Here is a 27,619-nt window from a genome sequence, read left to right as displayed (position 1 = left end):
AGCGTAATGAATTCTCGGCAAGAAGGCTCACCTGTGTGCGAGATGCTTAAGGCTTCTTGGGATTTAGAGTGAAAGTAGTTTATTGCGGCTTTATTGCATTCTCTACCCCCTGCCTCATGTTCATTTATTTGATTCAGAGGACTGTGTCAGATCTTCCTCTTACCTGAGTGCTGTGCTGTTGTTTTTTCTGTTTGTCCAACTGTTCCAAGTGATCCAAAGCAAAAGGCTGAACATGCAGGCTCTCAGTATGAGAATCTGTCCTTCTCTGAAGCCTCTGTAAACAACATTTTAACATAGTGTTTCCTGCAGCTCAACCTTTTGATTCTTTGGCCTTGTACATCCTTTTGTGCTTGTTATTTAGCTATTAAAAGCACCCATCTTGATGGCTTAATTAACTATTAACCATATAAAGCATATTTAATGCGTTTCTAAGACTTCTAAATGATCAACAGGATCAAAACGTTGTTGTCAATCTTGTCATACACAAACTACTACTTGCTTTCTGTCGACTGATTGATAGTTTAGACTTCTTTTAATCAAGTCAAAGGTATTAGGTTTCAGTTGTACAAATGCCCACCTTCAGCTCGTGCTTCACGTGTCTTTTTGCTCTCAAATCTTTACTGATTTTTATCAAGTAAACATAAGAATCATTTTGGTATTGTTAGTAATATTTCCAGATGAACACTTTGTTTACTTTACTTGTCTACCCAGAAATCTTTTTTTTTCTTCTTAGAAAAATCAATGAGTCTTAAATATGATCATCAGGATTTTGAGGAACATTTGTTTCCAGAAGCTTCACTTTCCTCATTCACGTTCCACATTGGAGGAATGATCTTCCCAAGTCTCCAAAACCTCTTAGATCTTTTGAGGAACGTTTATTTGTTGATCCCTCAATCATCATTGGATGGCATTGCATTTCATGTATTCATCATTTAAATATCATCTAACTGAGACATATTATTGGCGATACAGATACAATACAGTATGAACACAGTAAGTACATTGTACTTATTTCTGATGTAAGTACATAGTAGTTATGGCCATCTAATATAAAGTGGGACCCTGTTATTTATGGGTGGATATTGTGTACAGTTTTAGGAATTAAAAACATTAGATTCTGTGCTCATTAAAGCCCAGAAACACTTAGATATGATGCCTAGATTTGAGTGACCACGACTGCACTGAACTCCCAGATGGTGCTCAAGGTTATTGTCTGACTTTTCTGACTCTACCATGTACATGCTGGTTTTTCATTGATAATTAGAACGTCAAGAATAAATATAACAACTCAGACGCTGCCAGCATCTAATATTCTCATGACAGAGCAGCGTGTTGCTGGGTGGACAAGGCGACTTTACCTATGAATTATGGAAAGTCATAAGTCTTGAAATGCACTGGGAATTTAGCTTGTTATGCTGCTGACAGCTGTTTACCTTGGAAGCAAAGTGTGACAGGACGCTGAGTGATCTTCTACATTAATTCTCTGTTCTGGTGTCCATTTACAGGAGCACATTACTCGAAGGAAAGCACTCGAGGTGGCGGCCATGACCTTCACAACTTCATATCGTCTGGCTTTGTGACGCTTGGCCGGAGCCATGTAAAAGGTAACAGGATTTTATATCACCATTAATGACACTGCAATCATTCGTCCATAACAAAGAAGGTGTAAAAAAAAACATCTAACGTTTATTTCTCAACATGTTTGGCTAGGAATTCACAGCGCTAGTTGCAAGCACTGAATCTGGCTTGATCTGAGACCCTAGTTTCTAGTTTTTTTTTTTTTTTCTTTTTTTTTTAGGTATATTTGTAATTCTAAGCACACTTTCACTGTTTAACCACTATGCAAAGCAAAAAATCTTTCCTCAATCAGTATTTCTTTCTGTAAAATTTGCAACTGGAAATGACCTCCGATGACCTCTCATACGTATGTCAAAAGATGAAGAAGATTTTGATTGTTCAGTTCATGACTCCTTCAATGTTGAGTAGTTTGTTGTATGAGCTTTGCATGTTGCCAAGAAACAAACTGACTGGATCACAGTATGTGAGCGGAGCTGCAGAGATTTCCTCTTCTTGCTCAAAGCTTTCTGTAATCAGTTCGCTCCACTCCACATTTTCCATTTTCCGCTACGCACTCACTCTACAGACACTGGTGAGAGAAACCCGCTGCATCCGGCTCTTCTCTGCTGCTTCCACTCCGTACACATCAGAGCTGTTTTATTTTCTGTTCAGTTTATGAGATCTGCACGTTTTGCTACACTGTTATCAAAATATTCATGTTTAAGTACACTTTAAACCCCGAATGTTGTGATTTTATACATATTTTTTCTAGCACTAAAATTTGGTAGCACTTTAGAATAGGGACCAATTCTTACTAGTTGCTTGTTAGTATGCCTAATATTAACATATATACTAAAAAAAACATCTAATTATCAAAAAAAAAAAAATCCTAAATACCAAACAATGAAATATTTTAAATTAAATATCGGATTATCAATTGAATAAAAATTCTAAATTCTAAACAAAGACAGGTGGATTGATACAAACAGTAAAAAGTCTTATGTTAGCTCTCTTTGTAGGAATTTACTAGGATTCTATAAACTTCACTGAAAATAAAACAAGACATATTCTCCTAAAAGACTTGTATCTTAAAGAGTTTTGTATTTTGTTTTCAAGATTTTTACACCAGAGCATGTGGTATTTGACTTACCTCTTTTAAACAGTGTTTTTTTTTCTTTTTTCTTGTCTGTTGTCATCTCAACATCTATAGTGTAACATTAGTAATCTGCATCAGAATGTTCTATAAGCAGAACGTGGAGCATTTGCACCAGCTGCGTGATTTTTAACACGTACATAAAACACTAAGCTTCATCTAATAGCCGCCGGTAAGTTGACTGACGTGGCAGAGCTTCTTCATCCCACACACAGGGTCGCTCATTTACAAATCTTCCACATGTGTCAGTTCTCACTTTTGATGCAGCGATTAATATTCATGCGCTCTCTGCTGACTCAGACTGCTAACAATGAATCTACTCTGTGCAAAAGAATCACTCATGTTAATTGCATTTCTGTAACTCCCTTAAAGGACAAAGGAAAAGAGGTAAGAAATAAGAGGTACTGGCATCTTTTGGTGATGTGTGAAGCTCTCATGTTATCACCATTAAAATTTAAAAATTGCATGATAAACATCCCATTCAAAAATAACTGAACAGAACAAAACAAAAACAATTATAAACCACTGTATTCCACGGCCCAGGCCAAAAGACCCACCAGAGGACTAGACAATCTCCATTAGGCCTGCATTTCTTTCTCTCCAAATTTCATTTCCTCTGGTTCAATGCATTGACCTAAAATCCATTTATTTTTCCGTGTCTGTCTGCCTCCACCCTGCTCAAGACGTTTGTTTTTTTTTATTATTCTTCATTATCACAATTTCCACAACACCACACACACACATATACACGGTGGAAGTAATGGAAAGAACGGCTATTTTTGTTAGTCGTGAAATATGAGCAGAATGGATATGGACGCTGCTGCAGGGTAAATGCTTTCCAGACTGTTGTGTTTGAACATGACAAAAACACCTTTCATTTCTTAGAGGGGTCCTGCAATATGAACAGCCATGATTGCAATGTTTTGTTATTGGTGTTTTTTGGTTTTACTCATTTATAGGGACCTTATTTACATAAATTTTTGATCTTTTCTTGGGTAAATTATTATTTTATTTTTATTTAATTTATTTTTTTGATCTTTTAGAAGGGATAGTTCACCCAGAAATATGAAAATTCTGTCATTAAATACTCACCCTAATGTCGTTCCAAACCTGTAAGATCTTTATTCATCTTCAGAACACAAGTTAAGATATTTTTGATGAAATCTGAGAGCTTTCTGACCCTGCATAGACAGCAATGGAAGGCACAGAAACCTAGTAAGGACATTGTTAAAATAGTCCATGTAACATCAGTGGTTCAACCGTAATGTTATGAAGCTGCAAGATTACTTTTTGTGCGCAAAGAAAACAAAATAATGACTTGATTCAACAATTTTGTCTCTTTCCTGTCAGTCTTTGATGCATGTCCACAAAAGTACCACTAGGCATGCCACTGATATCACATTGACTGTTTCATCGATGTCCTTATACCTTTCTGGGCCTTTAATCAAAAATATCTTAATTTGTGTTCCAAAGATGAATGAAGGATTTACAGGTTTGGAATGACATGAGGGTGATTAATTAATGACAGAACATTTATTTTGGGTGAACTATCCCTTTCAGATTTTTTTGGCAAGACATATTTTCAGTGTTCATCGATTTAACGATCAATACAGGTTGTGCACAGCAGTATAACTCGTTGAGCAGACTGTACATCATTTTATGTGCGTTAAATTTTACATGTCTTCTAGCCTGAAGTCCATTGATGACAGTGATCATGTTTGATTCATTCTAGCCAGACCATTGCCTCATCAGAGCGAGGCCGAGAGCAGTGAACACATCTCTCCTCTTGATAATGATGCACTAAGATCAATGGATTTCTTTGATTCTCCCGCTGTCACGATCAGACCGAGACCAGCGGTGCTTATGGGATGGGCTCACGGCCCTCTCGATAACATAAGCAGACATGTCATGGAATGTTATCCTCCTTGATAAATTGCTCTATTTTTGCTCCGAGCTTTCTCTCTCAGTCTTTTCCTCTGATTGTTGCCATGCTACCAATTCTCATCCTGTGCATCATCCTCACCGCTTTTGCCTTGTGTTCCAGAATAGTTTTAAGAATCACCATGGTGATTAAAAGGGTCATTGCAGAGGAAAACTCTCTAGCTGTGGTAAAACCTGTGTGCGGGCAGACGTTGAGTAATCGAGCGTCCACCCAGGTACACAATTACGAAGAGACTGTTCGAATTGCATGTTGGTCCCTGTAGGGTGAGTTACAGAGGTCATAACGAACATCGGTTCACCGCATGCTTCACATAGGGCTGATCAAGAAAACAACCTCTTGTTAAAAGTTCAGTCATGCTTGTGTGTCATCATCCCATGTATCTTAACCCAGCTCTTAATGTCTCTGAGCTCTACTGTCTGAGTCAGTCAAAGAATGTGAACTTGAGTTATGGAATGAGATTTTTCAGTTTACCACAGTCATTATTTGCACACCCTCATGTTCCAGTCGTGTAGGCTGTTTGTTTATTTCATGCAACACAAAAGGAGAAATTGCTTTTTAACATCTCTTACAAAAACAGCCACTTGTTCGCTATATTCCGAGCCTTCTGAAGCCATATCCCTAGTGTTTGTAATTTTTTAAGGGGGGTTGTGAAAAAAAACACATAAACTGTACCATCAGTAAACTAAACTTGAAAAATTATAACCTGTAACACGGGGGCAGCTGTGGCCTAACGGTGAGAGATTTGGACTTGTAATCAGAAGGTCGCAGGTTCGAGTCTCGGTGCTGGCAGGAGTTGTAGGTGGGAGGGAGTGAATGAACAGCGCTCTCTTCCACCCTCAATACCCATGGCTGAAGTGCCCTTGAGCAAGGCACTGAACCCCCAGTTGCTCCCCGGGCGCTGGATCCATAGCTGCCCACTGCTCCGGGTGTGTGTTCACGGTGTGTTCACTTCTCACTGCTGTGTGTGTACACTTGGATGGGTTAAATGCAGAGCACCAATTTCGAGTAAATGTCAGGATTCTTCACATTTGCTTATCTGGACTGTCATGTTCTGAAGCCAAAATATAATAAAAATACCCTGCAATTGTACTTTTAGTAAACTAAACTGGTATACTTATATTCTGCTAAACTGGAGCAACTAATTTTGTACTTAATGGACTTTATTTGTGTGGAAGTAGTGCTGAAGTCCAACTAAAGATATACTGAAGTATAGTGCTAAAGTGGAACTACTGCAAGTATACTTCAGGCACAATTTAAATATCTTACACTGCATACAATCCTCCTGAATAATGACATTAAAACACATTTTAGGATTAATATTAAGAAATGTGCATTGTGCACAAGTAGTACTCCAAATAAAGTTTAATTCTAATTTTTAAATCAGTAAGTCTCAAGCGATATGTCAGTAAACATGCTGATAGATTTGAACTATACTAAATGTATTTAAAGAAGGAATTTTTTTTTTTTTTTACTAGGGATGATGCTGTAGCTGTGTTTTAGAAACAGACCAAAATGTATGCCATTATTCACTGATAATCTTTCTCTCCAGTGAGCTGCTAATGCAACCAGATCACAGAGTCAGTGAGTTACTCTAGAGTTACTCCAAATCAGTGATTAAATTTGATTAGATCAGTTGATTTATTTCACAAATTGGACTGATTTTTTCATTAACAAATCAGAGACTCCAAGACTTATATCTCTATTGGTGTAGAAGTATTATGGACCACATGCATGTTTTTGGTTGTTTTGTTCCACATAACCTGTCATAAATAATCACAAAAAATAATTCTGAATTTACAGAATTTTCATCAGTTGTCACTCTACAGTCAAACAGTATCACAGAGTTTGCTATATAAACAGTGCAGTGCTAATAATTTTTCAAATATGTATGTAACGGAGTAATATCCTGAGTGACCCAAAGTGGCTGTTCATTCGCACATCTCATTCCTGGAGAGGATTGCACAAACTGCTCTAAGAGGGAGGAAAGGCAGCTGTATATGATTGGTTTTCAAGGCTCTGACCTTTGGTTCTGCTCGGCTTGAATATAGAGCAGTTCCCCTAAGAGATCCAGACAGTCCTTTCACATAAACTTGTTAATATGCTAGTCCTCATGTCATCTTTCAATAGAGCCTCCGTGAGTTGGGGAAAAAGAAAAAGTAGTTGCATACCAACCCAATAGCATTGGGAATTCAGCAATTTGCCCTTGTACTGTAGGTTTGACATTTAACCAGTTTCTTTTGTGCACATTATATAGGTCCGGAAGCCTGTTTCCACCTCAGAGTAAAATTTTATTTCACCTTAATTTTACGTGGAGTAATAGCAACTTTGTTTCTGATAGCTGTAATTGTGTAACTCACAATGTGGTTTCAGACTTTATTTTATATTTTAAACTTTCTCTCACAGTCTTCCATAGACTTGTAATGCAAGAAATAAAAGTACCCAGACTGGTTGAATTAAACACAGAGCTTCTATTTGTTTTTGTTTTTTTCCTAATGTCCCTTTCTGAGTAAGATGGCGCATCACGTTTTAACCATTCATAAATGTTTAAGCAATCTTCAATCTCAGTCCCTTCTCTCTCTCTGTTTTGAAAAACAATCTCTTGAAATATCCATTCCAATAATAAAAGTCAGTCGGACTGATATTAAAATGCTCAGAAATTTTCTTATTATTCTTGAGCTGAGAACTCATTGGCATTTTCTCCCCTGATATGTTAAATATAGATGATTTGCATATCAGTTTTGAAATGTCTTTGTTTAGAAGAACCGTCGGACAACTCTTTGATTAACGGCATCCAAATGAGATGGAATTTTCAAACAGTCCATTTTATCACGATTTGAGCTCAGTCCAAAGACAGTGACTGGTTTAGTCTCATCTAACTCTGCCAGGATTGATCATTTCCTATGATCCTTGATTATTTGAATACGCACTTTGCTTTGATTGACATGACGGCATAACAACCGGTGGGTGGAAGGATTGGAGTTGAAGTGATTTATATACATGGCTGAAAAGTTATTAACACGCACCTCTGTGCTCATATAAGCAACATCAAATCAACCTGACGGGTGCCTGATTTTTCCCCAAATGGATAAGACTTCAAACAAACCAAGGCTGCGTATGACTCACACTCACGTTTTCCTATCTCTTTATGTTTGTCAAATGATTTAAACGAAATCCCCAAATGGAGTGGATTTGTAATGCATTATCGTTGTGTTTGGAAAATGATTGAGACTGTGCAAACACCACTGCTTGCCTGAATGCCGATTGTTTTTTAACAGCGATGAGGAATGTGCAATTATGCAAACAGAAGTAAACACATTAACTGGGAAAATAAAAAAGAAGAGAAACAAAATCATGCAGATTGCTTAGATTCTATTTCTGAACCTTCGTGCTTGAAGGCTCCACCCACGTGAAAGATGATTGGTCTGCTCCACTGAAACTGTCTTCTGATTGGCTGAGATCAAGTCACAGCAGTTTCGCCTTCAGCGTGGACAGACACATGATTTGTTGGTGACTGGTTAGGGCACATTGTCAGCCTCTAACATATAAGTCTGAAAGCAGTGATTAAAATCTGTGTCCAGGTGACCTGTCTGAGCTGTCAGAATCCTAAGCAGCGAATTCATTAGTGTGACAACAAACAGGAAGAGCCTCCCACTGTGTCCATAAACAACAAAGTCTCTAAATGTCAGCGCAGTCGTCCTCTGTGCCGCTGGTCCAGCTGTCTCACTCCATATTCCCTGAGTGCTGCAAAACATCCATAGAAAGTCAGTTTTCATATCCTTCCAGCTCTGTTTTGTTCCTCGTAGTGTCCATTCACAGAGAAGAGATACCAAAAACTGAGGGGTGAATAAAACTGTGACTAGAAATTCACAATCATATAAATAAGAGATTATGAATGGAGAGTTTTCATTATGTGTGCTACGGTCTCTAGAAACTGAAATAGTGTATTTGACAGGGCAAACAGGATTTAAATACTTCAACATCTTACATATTTGACCAATTTCTCTTAATTTTGAGATGTTTATGTTTTTGCAGCATTTATCTTGATTTGTATTTGCTGATTTGCTGCATTGAAAGCTGAGCCTTTTGTCACGCAAGGGGAAAAGTATATAAAAAACTCAATTAAAAAAAAAGAAAAAAACAGTAGTAGGAGAAAGGGGACATTCATGCAAATATACTTTATTTTATAAGAAAAAAACAGTAGTAGGAGAATATGGACATCCGTGCAAATCCATTTTCTTTTATATGCTAAAGGACTTTTATGCTAATTGACAGGTCTTTCAAGACAATTGAAGTGTCTTGAAAGATTCATTTATTATGCAAGAGAACATCTGATCATGCACTTTTACACAAAGTTTGAGGTTAAACTACACAAGAGATGAAGATGTTTCTTGAAATATTTTTGTGTGGTTTTATATATATAAATATCATCTTCTCTTGTTACAGGAATCCTTTCTTTTTCATATTGATGTGAAATACTCATACCCAGATATGTAAGAGAAACCAAAAAATAAAAAATTTAATTAAAATAAAATCCTACTAGACCCATATGAAATTTCAAGCACATTCCAGCTGTTATAAAGAACAAAAACTCTTGCCTTTCCAAATCATTTAAGCTCTTAAGTTATTTTTATCACCACTGTGTGTTTGTCCACTTTAAACTAATGGGTTTTGTTCAGACAGATGAGCTAAAAGAGAAGGAAGAGAAAGGGGTGAATTGTGATGCTTGGTTTGGTTGCTTGGGTTGGTTTGGGGCTGGGTTTGTTTGGGTTGGTTTAGGTGCTTGGGTTGGTTTGGGGCTGGGTTTGTTTGGGTTGGTTTAGGTGCTTGGGTTGGTTTGGGGCTGGGTTTGTTTGGGTTGATTTGGGTGCTTGGGTTTGTTTGGGTTGACTTGGGTGCTTGGGTTGGTTTGGGGCTGGGTTTTGTTTGGGTTGGTTTAGGTGCTTGGGTTGGTTTGGGGCTGGGTTTGTTTGGGTTGGTTTGGATTATGGCTGGGCTTGTTTGGGTTGATTTGGGTGCTTGGGTTGGTTTGGGTTGAGCCAGATGCTTGGGTTGGTTTGGGGCTGGGTTTGTTTGGGTAATGATTTGGGTGCTTGGGTTTGTTTGGGTTGATTTGGGTGCTTGGGTTGGTTTGGGGCTGGGTTTGTTTGGATTGATTTGGTTGCTTGGGTTGGTTTGGGGCTGGGTTTGTTTGGGTTGGTTTAGGTGCTTGGGTTGGTTTGGGTTGGTTGGGATATTTGGATTAGTGCTGGGTTGGGTTGATTTGGATTGGGTTTGGTGGGCTCCTCACTAATCTACAGTATCAATCAGGACTCCAGCAGCTTGTTATCAGAGCTTCTTAAAGTAAGTGCTGATGTTTTATACATCACTTGGAATGCCAAGCATACTTCACTCAAAAGAAAACGACAAAGATATTTATTATCTTTGAGAATCCGTACGTCATGTGGGAGAAAAAGAAACCCATTTCGGGAACAGCATGTTGGTATTGAGACGAAGCCACTTGGCACGTCATTGAACTCCAGCCAGATACTTCATAGCAGCAGATTATTCACACGTAATGGAAATGAATATGTCACACTGTGCCTCACTGATTAATTTCTCTATTTTATAAGATGCTTCCTTGTACTCAGTAAACAGCACATAATGAAGCTGTTTGATTGTGTCTCCTTTATTGTTTATTCATGGTAGGATACATAAGCCATTTACATTAGTGGTCCTAAAAGTGACTTTTTATCTCCTTTTATGTGGTATATCAAGTGGTGACCTCATACAGTAGCAAAATTGGCCTTAAAAATTGGTTGAAGTTAAACTGCATCAACATAGTATATGACATAACCTTTGCTCAATAGGAAAATTTACAGTTTTGTACTGAACCATTACCAGTCCAACACATTATGGGTGTGTTTTTGAAAGCATTTGGCTTTGTGCTATATTGTGAATGTAGTGATGGCTGAGGCGGTTGCAGGCATTCAGTGCCTAACAACGCTCTTTAGCCATGACCGTATTGACAACATCGCACAACCACGAGTGACTCTGTGCTTAAATATGATATTCATTGCTGATTAATGTACTGTAGCTGTAGGGCCCTCACCGGCAGGCTATAAAGCAACTTATGCTATTTGAAAAAGCAGTGCAGTCAATATGACAGACAATAAATTATGGCTTTATCATTTGTCTCTTTTATTGTATTATGGTAATGTGCTAACACTGCCCTCACTTCCCCGTGCTACAAATTGAATTATAAATTGTGTCAATTCACACTGAAAGATGACTTTCTCTTTCTCTCTCCTTCAAACGTAAATACCATTGACTGAAGTTGAAATGGACAGTAATCTGATTGTGGTTGAATGTCGGATATGCTGGACTGTATAACTCTTTCTCAGAGCATTAATCTCAGCACAAAACAGACACTGGTGCACTGCTAATCTTAGATGTGCATGAGGAGGAAAAGAATTTACAAACCCCCTACCAACAACGCTTTCATGAATACATTAGCAGATGAAAGGCAAAGCAAAGAAGGAGACATGAATTACAATACTGTTTGCAAAAGGCATGTTTTGTGTGTGAATGTCTGCATTTATGATCGTGTCAGGTCAGTCTTGTTTTTAAACCATTGACTTTTATTTGAAACGCCGGGACAAAGGACCTCACATAAAGAAACTCCTATAGATGGATTAATGTGGATTACATACCATCAAGATTTCATGAGCTCCTTCCAGACTGAATAAGCAGCAGCCACACAAGGTGACCTATTTATGGTCGGAGACATTAACCTCTTCACAAAATTTCACACTTAATACAACTACGAAGCCAACATATAAAAATTAATAATAAAAATACCAATAACAATCCTCCCCACCACACTATCTTAACACTACAAAACTTAGAGGCCAATACCTGCAAGGCAAACGCTGGTTTTGGTTTGTAATCTATTATTCATATGGAAGCTGCGGGAATGAAGACAGTGGAAGGCAGAGCTCATCCCACACGATCCATTCTCAATTGCAGTGGAAAAGCACACAAATGCAGTGAGAACAGAAAGCGCCGTTCAGTCTGGAATCTGAGTTAGACTCATCGCTCTGAGCTCAATTCTGTATGTTTTGGTGCTTGGGATCCAGTTAGCTCTTTCACAGATTTCTGTGGTCCCTGTAGTCACCATAATAATGTTGGTTGTCTCTGTATAGGCCTATATCAGGGTAAATGATATGACACTCTATTAGATTATTCAAAATGTGCAATTTGCACATACTATAATTTAAATGTAGCTCTTTCGCGATTAGCATGCTTTTAATTTCTGAACTCAAATTTATTTTGATATACGTCAAATATGTCAGAATGATACAATTGTCCCGATACCATGAAAAAGAAGATAGCCTAACCAATGATTTGGTGTGAAACATGCAGAAAAAAAAAAAATACATGAAACAGAAATGACATCATATTCAGGAGTCCTGTAGACTCTCATGAATGTGTGTCAAGACTAAAAAATCAAAATAAATAAATAAAAAAAAAAAAAAAAAAAAAAAAAGATATACACAATCTTCTATACACAAACATGTTTTAATAATTGATAGTGTAGTAAAACAAAATTACAATCTGTAAATTATAGAAAATAATTAGTGAACTTGCTCCCATCACTTAAAAATACATTGAGCCTAATGTTAATGCAAAGAATAACAACGCATTTGTCCACTGGCCCAAAGCTAAAATGGAAAAAGCAGTGATGTACAATTTTGGTGCTTCAAAAACAGAATAAACAAATTATTAGTTGTTTTAATTTGGCTAGCAGACAATTAATTAATTAATGTAATTTATTTATTCTAGTGCCTTCTGGGATGCTATAACACAAAAACAAAACATCACAAAATCAGTGGCAAATTCTAATATACATGTGTCTGTATGAGTGTGTGTGAACGAGAGCAGTAAAGTGTGTCCATGAGGCTTTTCTGTGCCAGCTGCATGTGGATAATTGCCTTATTATGGTTTTCATTGGTGCCCATTTTGAAATTGCACAAAATGTGTGAAAGACCTGGAAAGGACATTGTGCTCCCTCTAAAAAAAAATCACTTTCACGCCTCCTCTTTGGTAAACAGGGCAGCTAGTTTTCAAATCGACGATTGTCATGCTGCACAGCAGCATTCTCTTCCGGTTAATGCATTAATATAGGTGTTGCAGAAGATTTTGATAAGTTTTGTAAGCGTCACCTGTTACATGGGCAGGTCTGTCACTCTGAAGTGCTCGTTGCGTAACTCTCATCCTCTCTGAGCACTAATGAACACAGGCCTAGCAGGAGCTCATGAGTTCAGTCTGACTCCCACTGAGACTCTGAGTGCTGGATATGTAGGCTAATGGATGGAGGGTCCTCTATGTCATTCTCCAGCACAATGAATGTTTTAGACGGGACACTTACAATAGCCTAGATTTGGAGAAGTTGAGTGCAATTTGATGGATCAGCGCAATCACTCCTCAGGGGAAGGGTTGAGAAAATCTGTTTAAATGGTTTTCAGTTTTGAATTTCTTATACGTGCAAACAATTATACGCAAGTGGGTTACACTTTATTTCCATAATCCACTTTAGACTTTCCACTAACTAGAAATAACTTTGCATTTATATCTCAGCTAACTCTGATTAGAGTATTAGTAGACTGTTTAGAGTTCAGGTTATTAGAATAAGTTATATTTACATTTATTCATTAAGGAGACACTTTTATCCAAAGCGACTTATAATTGGGGAATACATTAAGTGATTCATCTTAAAAAGGCAAATAGACACAGGAAGTGCTCGTCATTCCAAGTTTCAAGCATTGTTCAAATAAGTACAAGCTAGACAGAGAAAGATGAATGAAAAGAGACTTTTTTTTTTTAAGTTGACATGCACTTGCAAAATTCCTTATAGTCAGTCATGTACATCAGAATAAAGTGTTATTAGATATTAGACAGTCTACTGATACTGAGAGAATGTCTGAAGTGGACTACTGAAATAACAACATGTTCTCACTCCCAACTCGTCACATATTGATGCTTGGTCAGGACCACTTGACGTCGCTTTTTGACACTCAAGGTACCCCTTTAGCGCCCTTTTCGGCGTGCAGGGTCCTCCATTGTTTTCAGTTGTTTGTCTTAATTTAGCAATGGAGTACCCTGCACGTTGAAAAAATGCAACCTTTTTGAGTAAGTGTGATTTTACATACTTCAATACTATGGTGCCCGGGAGGTGACATGGTCGGTTCACTTAGTTTTGTCGTGGCCACGAGATATTAATTTGTGGGAACATCATATTAACTCGTGGGAACGTGATATTATGTCGTGGCAATGAGATCATTTTGTCAAGGTAACAACATCCTTATGTCGTAGCTTTGAGATGCTATGTTGAGCGAACAACATCCATTTCTCGTGGCCACAACTTCTTATGTTGAGGGAACGACATATATTTTAAAATTTTAATGCGTAAACTAACCTGTGTGAACATAGCAACCCAGGATTATCAGAGATGGATAAAACATTTTTATTAATATTAAACATTTAATTTAATATTTGTATATTATTATTATTATTACATTAAGTTTTTAGAGCTATATTTCTTATATTTATTGTTATATATGCTTATTTCCCCTTTCAATTTGTGTACCGCTTTACCTAGTTAACATTTTGTATAATTATGCTAGTATTTGCTAGAAGAAGTCGTGTTTCCATTGTTTTCAGTTGGTTTTCTTAATTTAATGGTTTCCATGCATTTGTAAAAAAACAGAAATAATTTTATAGAAATGTATACTTTCATTGGAGCGCCTAAACCCACCCCTACCCTAAACCTACCCACTTCAGAACAATATAAAACATGTAGCAGGCAAATAAAAGTACAGTCACAGGTATTTATTGCAAAAACTGGCCATAACATTTGCTAGCCTACCATATATTTTGCAAATAAACACCTGACAATTATGCCAATAAAGTTTTGACTTTATGATTGTATTTATGCCCATGAGTGATGATAAATGAGCATGCTGTTTTCATTTAAAAACAAAACTACGTGAATGATTCATTCCTCAGTGAAACACTATAGTATTTATAATGACGGTCTATTAATTCGGTGAAATAAAATGAAATATGTTACATTTAAACTGCATTCCAGCAAAAATTCCAGTCAGCATAATCAAAGCTTTATTGGCATGTCAAGCATTTACAGTAGGTTACTATATACAAAAGTATTCAGAACATTAATTAAAGAGATCAAAATAAAGGCAAAAATGAATATAGACAAATATAAAATATAAGCAATAATAATAGGCTAATAACAATAATATTATTAATAATAATAATAATAATAGTAATATACAAATGTTACGGGGGAAAAGATGATCAGTTAATGGATTTACAAGACTCTAAGATGGATAAAAATGTTTTCTTGTAGGCCTATTTTATATTATGCACTTTATGTAACATTTATTCATGATAAACTTCAATTGAATGCTGATAATCGCACGTAATACAGTCCAGTAGCCAAAGTCTATGGTTAATATAATAATTTAATAATGTAATAATTTAAATAATAATGTAATAATTTCTTAATTCAAAATAAAATATTAACAAATCCATCTCTGATATTCCTGGGTTGCTATGGTCGCGAAGGTTTGTTTACGCATTAAACTCATGACCACAAGAAATGGATGTCGTTCCCTCAACATAGCATCTCGAGCATAGGACATAAGGATGCCGTTACCTCGACAAAATGATCCCGTGGCCACAACATAATATCACGTTCAATATGAGTTAATATGACGTTCCCACAAATTAATATCTTGTGGCCATGGCATATTATCACGTTACCTCAAGTTATTATGTCGGGGCCACAATAAAACTAAGTGAACTGACCATGTCACCTCCTGGGCACCGTACAATACAAAGTAAAAATAAAGTAACTTACATTTTAGACAAGTTCATTTGTATACATTTTCTTCTCCACCAGCAATAATATTTCCAAAAAACAAGCCAACCATCAGGCTATGTGTGTTGAAGTGAAACATGAATATCCCCGTTCCAAGTGATCCAGGTTTTCGGGTTTTCATTCTCACATATTCTGTTTTAGACGGTCGGAAACACAGATAAGAAAAGTGCTATTAATATTAAATATTAGCCAGTTCAATTTTGAATTCTCTCAGCAGAGTCGTACAATATTTATCTAAAAAATGAAGATGTGCAATATTAACGCTGAGGTGATGGCACAGGATAAAAAGCCTCAGAAAGCAGATCCGATGTGACGTCGGGAAGCGCGCAGGGCAGTCAGTAATGGAGGATGAGAGAAAAGAGGAAATCCAGACGGACCTCACAGTATGGCTGAGAGAGCTGGATGTATGTCATGTGCGCGATGTGTCCGGTCTATTTGGACTGTGGAAATGATAGCTGAGTTTTACTCTACGTTAAATGCTCTATGAGGATTTGAAAGTAAATTCCATTGAAAATATGGTGCGTTATTGATGCCTAGGTGAAGAAGAGCCTCATAGAATTGATGCATAATAAACAGCTGTATATATTCATAAATGTACAGAATATTATTAATGAATGATTTTGATTGGAATGTTTGTAGTAAAAACAGTGAGTTTTATAAAAATGCATTTAAAACTGTAGATACTCCCTCTCTCATATCGTTCCAAACCTCTATACATTCTTTTCTCTGTGTCACATAAATGATGATATGTTGAATGGGTTTGGAGTAAATGATGACAGACTGATGAATTCTGATCTTACACAAGTACATTGATTCTTTCTGATTATTAATGGATCACTTTACATTCCTAAAATATCACCTTGATCCAGAGGCATTATTCCAACACACATTTTTGTACGTGTAGAACGTGTATTGCAATCTTCTGAACAAAATGGAGTGCAGACATCTCAGGTCTGTCTGTGGGAGGATGTTTGATGTCAGATTGCGTCCCTCGAGTGCTCTCCTCCACTCCTCTCTCAGTCGAGGTGACCTCAGGAGTCGAGAGCAGCAGAGAAACAGAGACAGATCTACACTGGAGCCACATCCACTCAATCTCTGCCGCAGCCGCCACTGAACACCTGACAAACAGATATGAAAATGCTTGCAAAGATAAAAACATTAACTGATGTCAGGTACTAAGCATGTAATGTGAATTGTATATGTTGTTTTTATCCTTTTCTTTCATCATGAAGACTTTTTTAGGTCCCTTTCCACCCTGTGTTTCCAGACTGTCCTCATTAGCAGATTAACGCATTCTGAGGAAAGCAAAATATATGCATATGCATAATGGATTATTAAATAGTATTGAAGAGTAATTTAGCGCCGATAATTGAAAAGTGGCTATTTTTCAAAATTAAAATAAATAAATAACATATACACTAGTTATGTTAAAGGAAATTTTAAAATGGTTTAACACAGACAATTCATTTATTAATAATGGGATTCAGAGATCAACACATCCACAGCAGTTCTTTGTATTATCTGTAACCTTTTCTCATCCTGGTATATTAAAACGTGTTTAATGTTTACTGAATGCATCACATCTCAGACAACACCGAACTGATCAGCTTCCTGTGAGTGCTGCGCCGCTGCTCTATTAATATTGTGTCTGGCTCCTTTAAAATCCTCTGGAACGGATCCTGCCTCCCTCTGAGAGCGGTAACAGCACACCCAACGTGTGTAATCACAGGTACAGACAACGAAATGTTGTGAAACCATTTTTCCCCCCTGTTTTTCACTTAGCTAGAGACACAACTTATTATAAAGTTATTATAAATAATGACAAAACAAATAATAGTATAATAATGAGAGGAATCGGTAAAGCACAATTAAGGGACTCATGATTAATTTTCAGTGAGTCAGAAGAATATTAACCTATGACAATGTAATCCATGCAATGTCAATTTCATCATCTGCACATTAGGCATAATGCATGATCTGGTTTCAGGTCCTAACAGCTCACGCTAAGTAAGTGTGAATGCCGAACACGTATCTCAAACTCATCTCCTGGAGACGGAACAGTACAAGTGCAATTATCATTTAATGTAATTACATTAACCTTCTGATGAACGGCTAAAAGTGTTGGATCCTGCTGGCTCACGATGCATTGCGATCTCTTAGTCAGCTCTCAAGAAAAATCCTATCTGCGCCACTAGAGTTTCACCAAGCCAGATTTCTGTAAGAGATAGAGCAGTGAAGGCAAGCATGAAAACATTTAATTAAAGCCGGTGAAGTCAGTCACGCATCAGTTATCGGAAGCCCAAGGGAGAGGAGAGCGCTGGATGAGAGCTGCAGCCCCTTTGTCACTTATGTTTGAGGCCAGCAGATCCACAAAATTACGAAAGAAGTTTCTTCTGGATTGTCTTTTGGTGAAAAATACATGCACTTGTGCTTTCAATGATCACTTCCCTGGTTAGTATGAAGAATTCTCGTAAGGCATAGCAAGAAATGTGTCCATTTTCAGTGCAATAATAAGTGTGATATTTAATTGAGATCTATAGACTCATACAACCAATTTAAAATTAATATCCATTTAAATGGAAGTCATACAGTACTGCACAATGAACCACATTTAAATCATGATCATGATTTCTGCTTCTCCCGAATAATTAAGCATAATCATCTACAATATTTGCTCTATTGTTATTTGTCCTGAAAACATTTCATATTTTTTTTTTTTTTTTTTTTTGTGGAAAAAAAGTGTTCATGAGTTGAAGACATAGGCAAACACATACATTTTAGTTTAGCAATCTCTGCTGGGATATTGTCCTCAAATAAAAGTAAATAAAAAATACATCCAGTCTTTTTTCTTTCTTTCACACAGGTGTTTGAGTGACTCGCAAATCATGCGAGTTGACATTGTCTTTATCTGTGTTGGGGAAAGTTACTTTTAAAAGTAATGCATTTCATGGATAGTAATGCATTGCGCTACTTTTTCATCCGGCCCAGGCTTCCTTGTTTGTTTTTAATATATAAAAAAAAAGTTATATTTTTGGCAAATGTTAAACCCCCTTCACACCAAAAGTGAAATGAATAAGCCTCAGGCTGAAGGAAATGTAAATCCAAAAAGCTGAAACAAACCTTCATTGCAGGAAGAATAAGACACAGGAGAAGAAAGTTCAACATTTTCTTCTCAATCACAAAAAAAGAAAGAAAGAAAAATACATTATATTTATCTAAAATAATTTGTGCTTATTAGTATGGTTGAATTGGATCAAAAAAGGTCAGCAGCAAAGACGCTGGTATTGAAATGGAATTAAATACATAAAGGATTTTTGTGTTTTTTGACATTTAATTATTGCAGGTTTGAGTCATATGCTGAAGTTGCATTTCAATGTTTTTATTAATTTTGAGGAATACTGAATCTACTACTGTACAACTACAGTTTACACAGCGCACACAACACCTCTGCACTGACTACCCATTTCTCTTAACATGGGGACAGGAGTGCTGTCAGTCAATAAATGGGAAAACAAAGTAACTCAGATATTTTCTTGCCAATTAAAAAGTAACATGGTACTTTACTAGTTACTTCTGATTACATAACTCATGTTACTTGTAATATCTTTATTTGTGCTTATGTGAAAGTGCAATAATAGTAATTAATAATCAGGATTAAAAAATTTTATGCAGCCCAAAACTGGCAGGAGTTAAATGTATTTATGAAATGACGGCAATAGCATCATGCATTGTCTGCCAAAATGTCCAATTAGACAAACGTATTTTGTGAATAAACAAATGATTTATTCTTCATTTTTACTCATCATTATAAATTGAGTTTCTCTCTGTTTCTCTCTGCTGGTTGGTTTGTGTAAGAGTGTGAGAGGTGAGATTGTTTCTTGAGCAGCAGGTGGGTTTCTCCTCCACACAGACCGAGGCTGGTGGGTTTTCAGCATCTCTCCTCTCATCTTTTAGCTTGCCCTTTCTCCACATCCATGATCTATCACACACCAATCAACAAACCACATCTTGACTTCCAAAACCACTATCAGAATGTTATTATCTATCATGCTCCACTCACCAAGTTAGATTGTGCCTTTCAAAACAAATTACCTCCAGTGTCTTGAAGATTAATTTCATAGATTTTTCCCAGTTGCTCTTGGCATTTGAGCTCATTATAATTAAAATTTTGCTTTTCTCTCCCCCAGTCTCAATGTGTGAAGATAATGAAATTATGAAGGTATCCTGCTGTTCAGGTCTTTCCATGATATCTGTGGTGTAAATGTGCCACCCTCGCCAAAAACACTAATTGGCGAATCTCTGTCGGTGCGTTGACCTAGATGGCAAACCATTGGTTTCCATGGAGCCCGTATAGATGTTTTCAGGGACCATATTGATTGACATGCTTCCTCTCCATTACCAAGCATGAAAAAATAATGATCAGATCATTGCAATCGTGACACTGATCAATAAGAGGCACAGAGTCTTAAAATACAGGCAAAACAGTTGCAGGTTTTTGTGTTGAAAAGTGCTTCAGTGCATCTTACTCACCAACCACCCACTCAACTGACTGTTTCACTTAAAAAGCCTTGTTCATAGAGTTTGTTTACTCTAGAATTCTTCATATGTGTATTCAATGGATATACAGTACACATTTTTCAATTTTTTGAGTTTGAGTTTTGTCAGATTTTATTGCAGATATGAAATATAGTCTTGACAAACTGTCTTCAAGTACATGCAACCCTGATGACAACCATTATTAAGTCAAATCAAGTCACATTTCTATAGTGCTTTATACAATACAGGTTGTTTCAAGGCAGCTTTACAGTGATAATCAAGAAAATATGATTTATAATCACTTGAATGTCCATCAAAATATAATGTTAGCAGATAGTAAGCAGACAGACTACTAATACTTTAAAGACTGCTAGTTGACATGGAGTCACAAACTTATAGTTAGTAGGATTTCTAAAGTGGACTATCAGAATGAAGTGTTACCAAAATGTAATGAACAGCAGCTGTATTTGAATGTGTTGAAGGGCATTGGTGGACAGGAATTACATAATATTATCGGCGTATGTGATGGACTGGTTTATTTGAAATGAACTGTTTCCATCACTAAAATCTGTTGTTACAACGCCAAGTCTGATATGCATATATCCAGATGCACAGTATGTTCAATTTTGGGATTCACCTGACTGGAGATCCCAGTGAAACTCAGTCACTATAAAGCATACTAGACATGCCATCTGGTACTGACGCTCATTTTGGGTAAGTTTGTGAGGAACATTTTGATATTTACCTGCAGCAGATTTTGATCGGTTTTGCTGTGGCATTTGTGAACACAATGTCTGTCTGCCAGACACACCAATGTTGTGAGCATGTTTTCAGTGGCTTCAGAATGCCTGTGTGTGACCATTGTTAGTGTGTTTTAGCCTTGGGGATTGATCGAGACGCAGGACAAATATCAGAGGTGGAGGCTGCATTATCTGCATGATGGATCTAAAAGACCTGCTGCGAGCAGTGCAGTGCTGAAGAACCAAATCAATGTTTGGAATTCAGAACGACTTTCCATTCATTCTTAAACACCTCCTTCTTTGTGACGCACATTCTTCATGAACAATACATTAGAACCTTTAAAGACTGAAAGCCTGTTTATATATTTAGTCCTGATTACAATGAAAGAGTCCAAATATTGTGCAATTTATTTTTTAATTTCCCTCTCAGACTAGCTGATCTATTCATGGCTGCTTAAGTCGACAATTTAGCCTTTGCAGGCTGACTTCCATTGTTATGCATTAGTTGTTTTTATTGTTTTCATTATCTAAATTATTGCTTTGACTTGTCTTTCCTCCACTTCCTCTGCTGCTGTGAGCTTCCTGTCTCATGGTTTTGTCTGACTTCAGAGCAGCATTGTCTATTAGGATCTTACATAAGGGTTTGCACAAGCTGTGTGTGTGTGTGTGTGTGTGTGTGTGTGTGTCTGTGCAGACATGCATTTTGTTTACAGGAACATAAGGGTGTGTATAAAAGTGTTCTTTCACATTTTCTGTTGTCTTAGCAGTTGATAATGTGCTGAAGCCTGTTTCCCAGTGAAGCAGCCGCACCAATGAATACTTAATTTCCCACAACGTGTAGAATTTAGTCCTGTCATTCCAATTCATATACCATTTCCACTTCCTGTGCCATTTTAAGTTCACGTTCACACACAGCCAATTCTTCAGTTATGAATGGTTGCAAAATTACCAATATGTCTGCGACAAGCACAAAACCAAATAATAGACAAAGAAACCTTGAAGAAAGCTATTGAAAAGAGGTACAGTACAGAGCAACAACAAAAACTCAACTGACAGAAATGAAGAATATGTAACTGACAGAATATGTAAAGTTTTTAATTTGATTTTCCCCTGTATTATGCAAACAAATTCTTATTCATGAACTCGTTCCTCTCAAGACATGACATGTCATGCCTAAATCTTTCGTTTGAGTTTAAGACAAATGATAATTAACTACTTTTTTTGGGTGCCATTTGAATTTGGTACATACTGTAGGCCTACTCAATATCAAGTATAGAAAGAAAGATCTTTGATAATGCTGGGGAAGTGATGCATGGGAATGTGTCTAGTGATTTTGCACTGTGACTATGAGAGTTTTGTTTTGCATGGCAACAGCTCTCTGATCGGAGCAAAAGAGAGATGTTAGGATGTTTTCCAGACCCTTAAGCACAGACACACATGCGTTAGAGCATCTTTTATTTAGGTGGCTCTCAGATTTCAATGACATTCTTGTCTCATAACTGATGATGTATTTGGAGAGGTCAGACATGTGCTTGTTCATTTGGCATGAGGTTTTCTGATCGTGAATAGCAGTTTAGTGAAATCCAGCAAGTATAAATCAACAGAGGAATGACTTTCATGATCAGTAATATCATTTCATCCCATCTCCCATGGCATTTTTCCCTCTATAATGAGCTTGTCAACAAGAAAAGGCTCTGATTCCAGGAATTAAAACCACCTTTGTATATCTGATCATGTAGCTCCACTGATGTCACTGCACACCGTATAAAATAATGGAATCAGATAGAATGACACAGTACTGTATGTACATGGTAAATGAGCACACTTTAAGGAACCACATTACCATGTTACATTTAAAACAGCTTTTTTTTTTTTTTTCTTCGCAAGATAGTGTCCGTAATTATAGTTATTTATTTTTTTATTATTATCATTATTAGTAGTAGTTGTAGCATTGTAATAATAATAATAATATATATATATTTTTTTTTTTATTTCAAAGTATTTTTTTTTAGATTTTGGAACAAAATTCGCAGGAGTTTGAGCATCTGTTGAAAACAAAATAAGAAAAATAAATCTTAATTTTGAAAGATTTTCCAGCCCTATTTTGTTCCCTGTTCATGGAAATTGTCTTCTGTAATCAAAGATTTTTATTCAGAACACACTGATTAATGATATCACATTACAAATAGAAGACAAAATCTACTGTGTGTTTCTTTCAGATGAACTTCAGATTGTCACACTTTGCTGTCAGGATTTACATACATGCACATATTCATTACAAAGGAAAACATTTCTGCACACAATATCTGCATAGTTAAAATATCAGATCTGCACAAACATACCCAATTAAAATGCTGGTGTTTATTATGCAGAAGGATCAGGCAGGATTCATGCTGTGCTTTCCCGACTACAGTGGATCATCACAACCCTGAACGTATTGAATTTCCTGCAGGCCGGAGCACTGACTCTCTCTGCTGTCTGGAACGAGCTGTGCAAACAGCATCTAGTTCTCTAGTGGAATCGGACACTAGCTTATCTAACAAATAACCAACCGAAAAGTCAATGAATGAACAGAACATGCTAATGCTAATATCACACGGTATGATATAAGCAATATAACCATCATACTTAATGTACAGCTTCTCCTCAGTTCTACAGGTACACAGAGATTTGATTTGTTAATATGTTAATGGGAGTGAGCCTCTGTGCTCGGGAACAGAAGGCCTCCTCTGAAGTGAGCCGCTGCCCAGGATGTTTAATTAATGTGAGTTATTACTCCACCCGAGTGCTTTTCACAGCAAGTGTTGATTTTAGATGCTTAGGATGGTGATGCAGAGACAAAGAAAGCTCGTAAATAACAAGCTGCATTTCTGTAACTGACTGCAGTGAGACTGGGTTGGCATTGGGTACTGATGCGTTCGTTCACAACAGCGCAGTGCTGGGAATACACACACCAATGGTTTTGCTGTGCCTCTGCTGTGTTTGCATTCTCAGAGCCAGTTATATCTTTAAATTATTTATTTATGCAGGTTTTACTTAGATTTAATGGTCATAAATTCCCTCTGTGTGGATAAAATATTCAATGTTTTTGTTATGTTGATGCATATTACTCTTCAGCATTTTTGCCCTTCAGGTTAAACGGGCAACATATTTTCTTGCATGCTTAAATGTGGGTCAAATGTGGATTCTTCAAGCCTTTCTCAGTATAAGGATTCAGAAATGATCAGAATCTGTGTCTGTAATGTTCCTATGGCCATTCAAATACTGTAAAATCACAGGGTATGTCAGAATTGTGATTATCAGCCTTGGCAATGTCTTGGAAAATAATAATACTGAAACTCTGAAATATATACAGGTCCTTCTCAAAAAATTAGCATATTGTGAAAAAGTTCATTATTTTACATGTGTGTGTGTGTGTGTGTGTGTGTGTGTGTGTGTGTATATATATATATATATATATATATATTCCTGCATAAATGCTTCTTTGTCCCACTCTACCCATTCAAATGATTAGTACTCAACAAACAAATTGTGGTAAATCATTATCCATTAAAGACATATGAATTCATTGGCTAAAAGATGTGGGAATCCTGCATAAATGCTTCTTTGTCCCATTTGACCTCATTGATTCCATTTGAAATACTCCAGCATGCTGTGATCTGTTCATATAAAAAGCAAACAACTCCTGCAGTGCTCTTGTAGAACTGTTTACTCTTGGTCACAATCTAAATGAAAATCTCTGTGAACATCGACTGCTGTCGTTGAGAAAGAATGAGTTTGCTGGGCAGTTGGAGTGACTCCGTTCTGTCAGCACCTCAGTGACATGTTTGTGGAGCTTGTTGTCTGTTAAATACAGCCCATTAATCAAATTACATTTTACTGAATCCATCCCAATACAGACATTTACTGTTACTGACGGCGTCTGAATCCAGTCCTGTACGCTCAGCATCTGAATTCAGTCTGTTACTGACAGTGTCTGTTACTGACAGCGTCTGAATCCAGTCCATTACTGACAGCGTCTGAATCCAATCCGATACTGACAGCGTCCGAATCCAATCCATTACTAACAGCATCTGAATCCAGTCTGTACTGACAGCATCTGAATCTAATCTGTTACTAACAGCATCTGAATCCTGTCCGTTACTGACAGCATCTGAATCCTGTCCGTTACTGACAGCATCTGAATCCAGTCTGTACTGACAGCATCTGAATCTAATCTGTTACTAACAGCATCTGAATCCTGTCCGTTACTGACAGCATCTGAATCCAGTCTGTACTGACAGCATCTGAATCTAATCTGTTGCTGACAGCGTCGGAATCCAATCCATTACTGACAACTTCTGAATCCAATCCGTTACTAACAGCATCTGAATCCAGTCTGCTAGTGACAGCATCTGAATCCAATCCGTTACTGACAGCATCTGAATCCAATCCGTTACTTACAACTTCTGAATCCAAACCGTTACTGACAGCATCTGAATCCAGTCCATACTGACAGCGTTTAAATCCAAACCATTATTGACAGCATCTGTATCCAGTCCGTCACTGAATCCAGTCTGTTTGCTATCGTGCCAGAGATAGTCTAGTCACTAATACATACTCATACAACTCATAAAAAAACACTTAATATTCATTGATCATACATTGGCCTTTACACTGTTATTGATCTGAATTGAATCAGCACTGAACTGTATTGACACTGTTGACATTTAGAATCGCTTTACAGCAGAATCTGAACTGTCTCCATAGTTGAGTTTCTATGACTGATTCTACTATTTTCCTGTTTATCACTGTAAAGCTGCTTTGACAGTCTGTATTGTGTAAAATGCTATAGAAATAAAGGTGTTTAGACTTGACACACACATTTGAGTCCAGCTCACATTTTCCCCATTGTTTCCTATTATACACCATTTATACAGCATTTGAAATGCTGAAGTCATGAAGTATTCTTGCACAGAAAGAATATATATATATATATATATATTATATATATATAGTATATATATATATATATCCTTTATATATATATATATATATATATATATTTTTTTTTTTTTTTTAATATAAGTTTAATTGAGATTGTGGTTTGGTGTTTATTGTACATGCTTTAAGCCAGATCACCAATTCTCCCCATTCCTTGTCCTTTTTATACAGCTCCATCAATAAAGATGAACAAAAAGGCTCAAAAATATGTAAGCTATTAAAACAGCAGAATTTGTCATTATTAATTATTGTGCTTACATGGCTTAGTAGTTCTGTCAGTGACAAATTGTACTTTTACACCTAACAGAGCATCAGACTCGTATACATGACAAAAAAACAAAAACACAATAAAGAAAGATGTCTTTTGATCACTTATTTTGCCCTCAGTGACAATGAATCCCATGAGTTTCTCCCAGTATTAACCTAGTATGTCATAAAGTTCAGTCAGTGCGCAGTGGTCGAAGGTACCACTGATGATTGGGGAAAAAAGCAGATATGTAATCAATAATGACTGATCAAAGCACTACACCTCCACTAGCCTGTGGTCAGAGCGCATTACTGTTTGCTACTTCATAGCATCTTTTCATCTCTTTCCTGGTGGTGCTTCTCTCTCAATATTAATCACTAGAAGGGACGGTGTTACTCGAGCTCAAAGCTCTGAAAGAACTCACAAGGTCTTTAGAGAGATCTAGCCGGATGAAGGCTTTACTTGGATTTGATATATAATCACTTACATTGTATGTATTGCTGGGCGGATGTGGATAACAGAAAGTAACAGGCATTGAATTCATCAGAAATTGAATTTTGCTGCCACCTCAGATTTGATGCGTCTCACAGTGAATACTGAAGTCAACTATTATCCTGCCACGAGCAGATTACAGGTCTCTCAGAAATGGGAACTGTACAAAGAGACGGCGAACAATACTCAAATATGTTTGAGAGAAAAATAAGAAAAACACTTGAGGTGGGAGGCTTCACTCATCAATGACCTGCTTTGTGTTTGTCGGTTTTGGGTGAAAATGTGCATCCAGAGTATGAAAAGGCAACAACGTTTTTTACAAATGCAAACATATCTTTCAGTTCCCCCCCCCAAAATTACTCAAACCATCACTCCAAAAAACACACATCCTATTAAAAAATCACTCACACGTACCGACACATCTCTATCATTCACACCATCTCTTGCAAAACGGCACGATGATTCACTCCATCCTAATTAATGCCATGGTTTGCCGAGCAGAAGGAGAACTTGGACACAAGCGTCATTATTTTTGGTCATGAGCGCTAGCCTCCCTTTGCTTTGCTGGAAATGATGCTGGTGTCAAAGGTGTTTGATCTGTTGACTCACCATGATTCTGCCTGGTTGTGTCTTCCAGGGGAGAAGCACTGGCCGGTTCGGTCTCAGAGTCATCATGGTAGGAACGCTGCTTCTGTGTAGTTGAGTGTATTTCTTCCCTCAGCCTCTGCCTCTGCCCTGTGTCTGTGTTTGTGATGGATGTGTAAGTCTGTGTAAGCTCACTCCTCTCCATGTAGCTCTGATTAGATCATTCTTCTCCTGCTTAATCTGCACCCCTGTAGTGTCTTTATTCCTCTGGATTCTCTGTTCCTCCATTGCTTCGGATTCAGAGTGCCTCCGACAGACAGAGGAGCACACATGCTAGCGCAGGGATAAAGACAGTTTTGAATGATGTTACTTCTTATTAATTAAAGAAGACATCAGAAAAATCTGTGCTTATCTCTGTGGGCGACGTGATGATGCTCCTCGCAGA

At 37.1% G+C, this 27,619-nt stretch overlaps 1 protein-coding gene across 1 annotated transcript in view; it reads left to right on the top strand.

Moving 5' to 3' along the window:
• LOC109059645 (protein shisa-6) overlaps positions 1-27,619 on the top strand; it is a 47,543-nt gene that overhangs the window by 6,432 nt on the left and 13,492 nt on the right. Inside the window, 2 exon segments of the mRNA XM_042734900.1 lie at positions 1,506-1,604; positions 27,227-27,265. Coding sequence (XP_042590834.1) covers positions 1,506-1,604; positions 27,227-27,265 — 138 coding nt within the window.

The sequence above is a fragment of the Cyprinus carpio genome, chromosome B12 (genome assembly GCF_018340385.1).
Source record: "Cyprinus carpio isolate SPL01 chromosome B12, ASM1834038v1, whole genome shotgun sequence".
NCBI lineage: Eukaryota > Metazoa > Chordata > Actinopteri > Cypriniformes > Cyprinidae > Cyprinus > Cyprinus carpio.
This window is presented reverse-complemented; position numbering and strand designations above follow the sequence as displayed.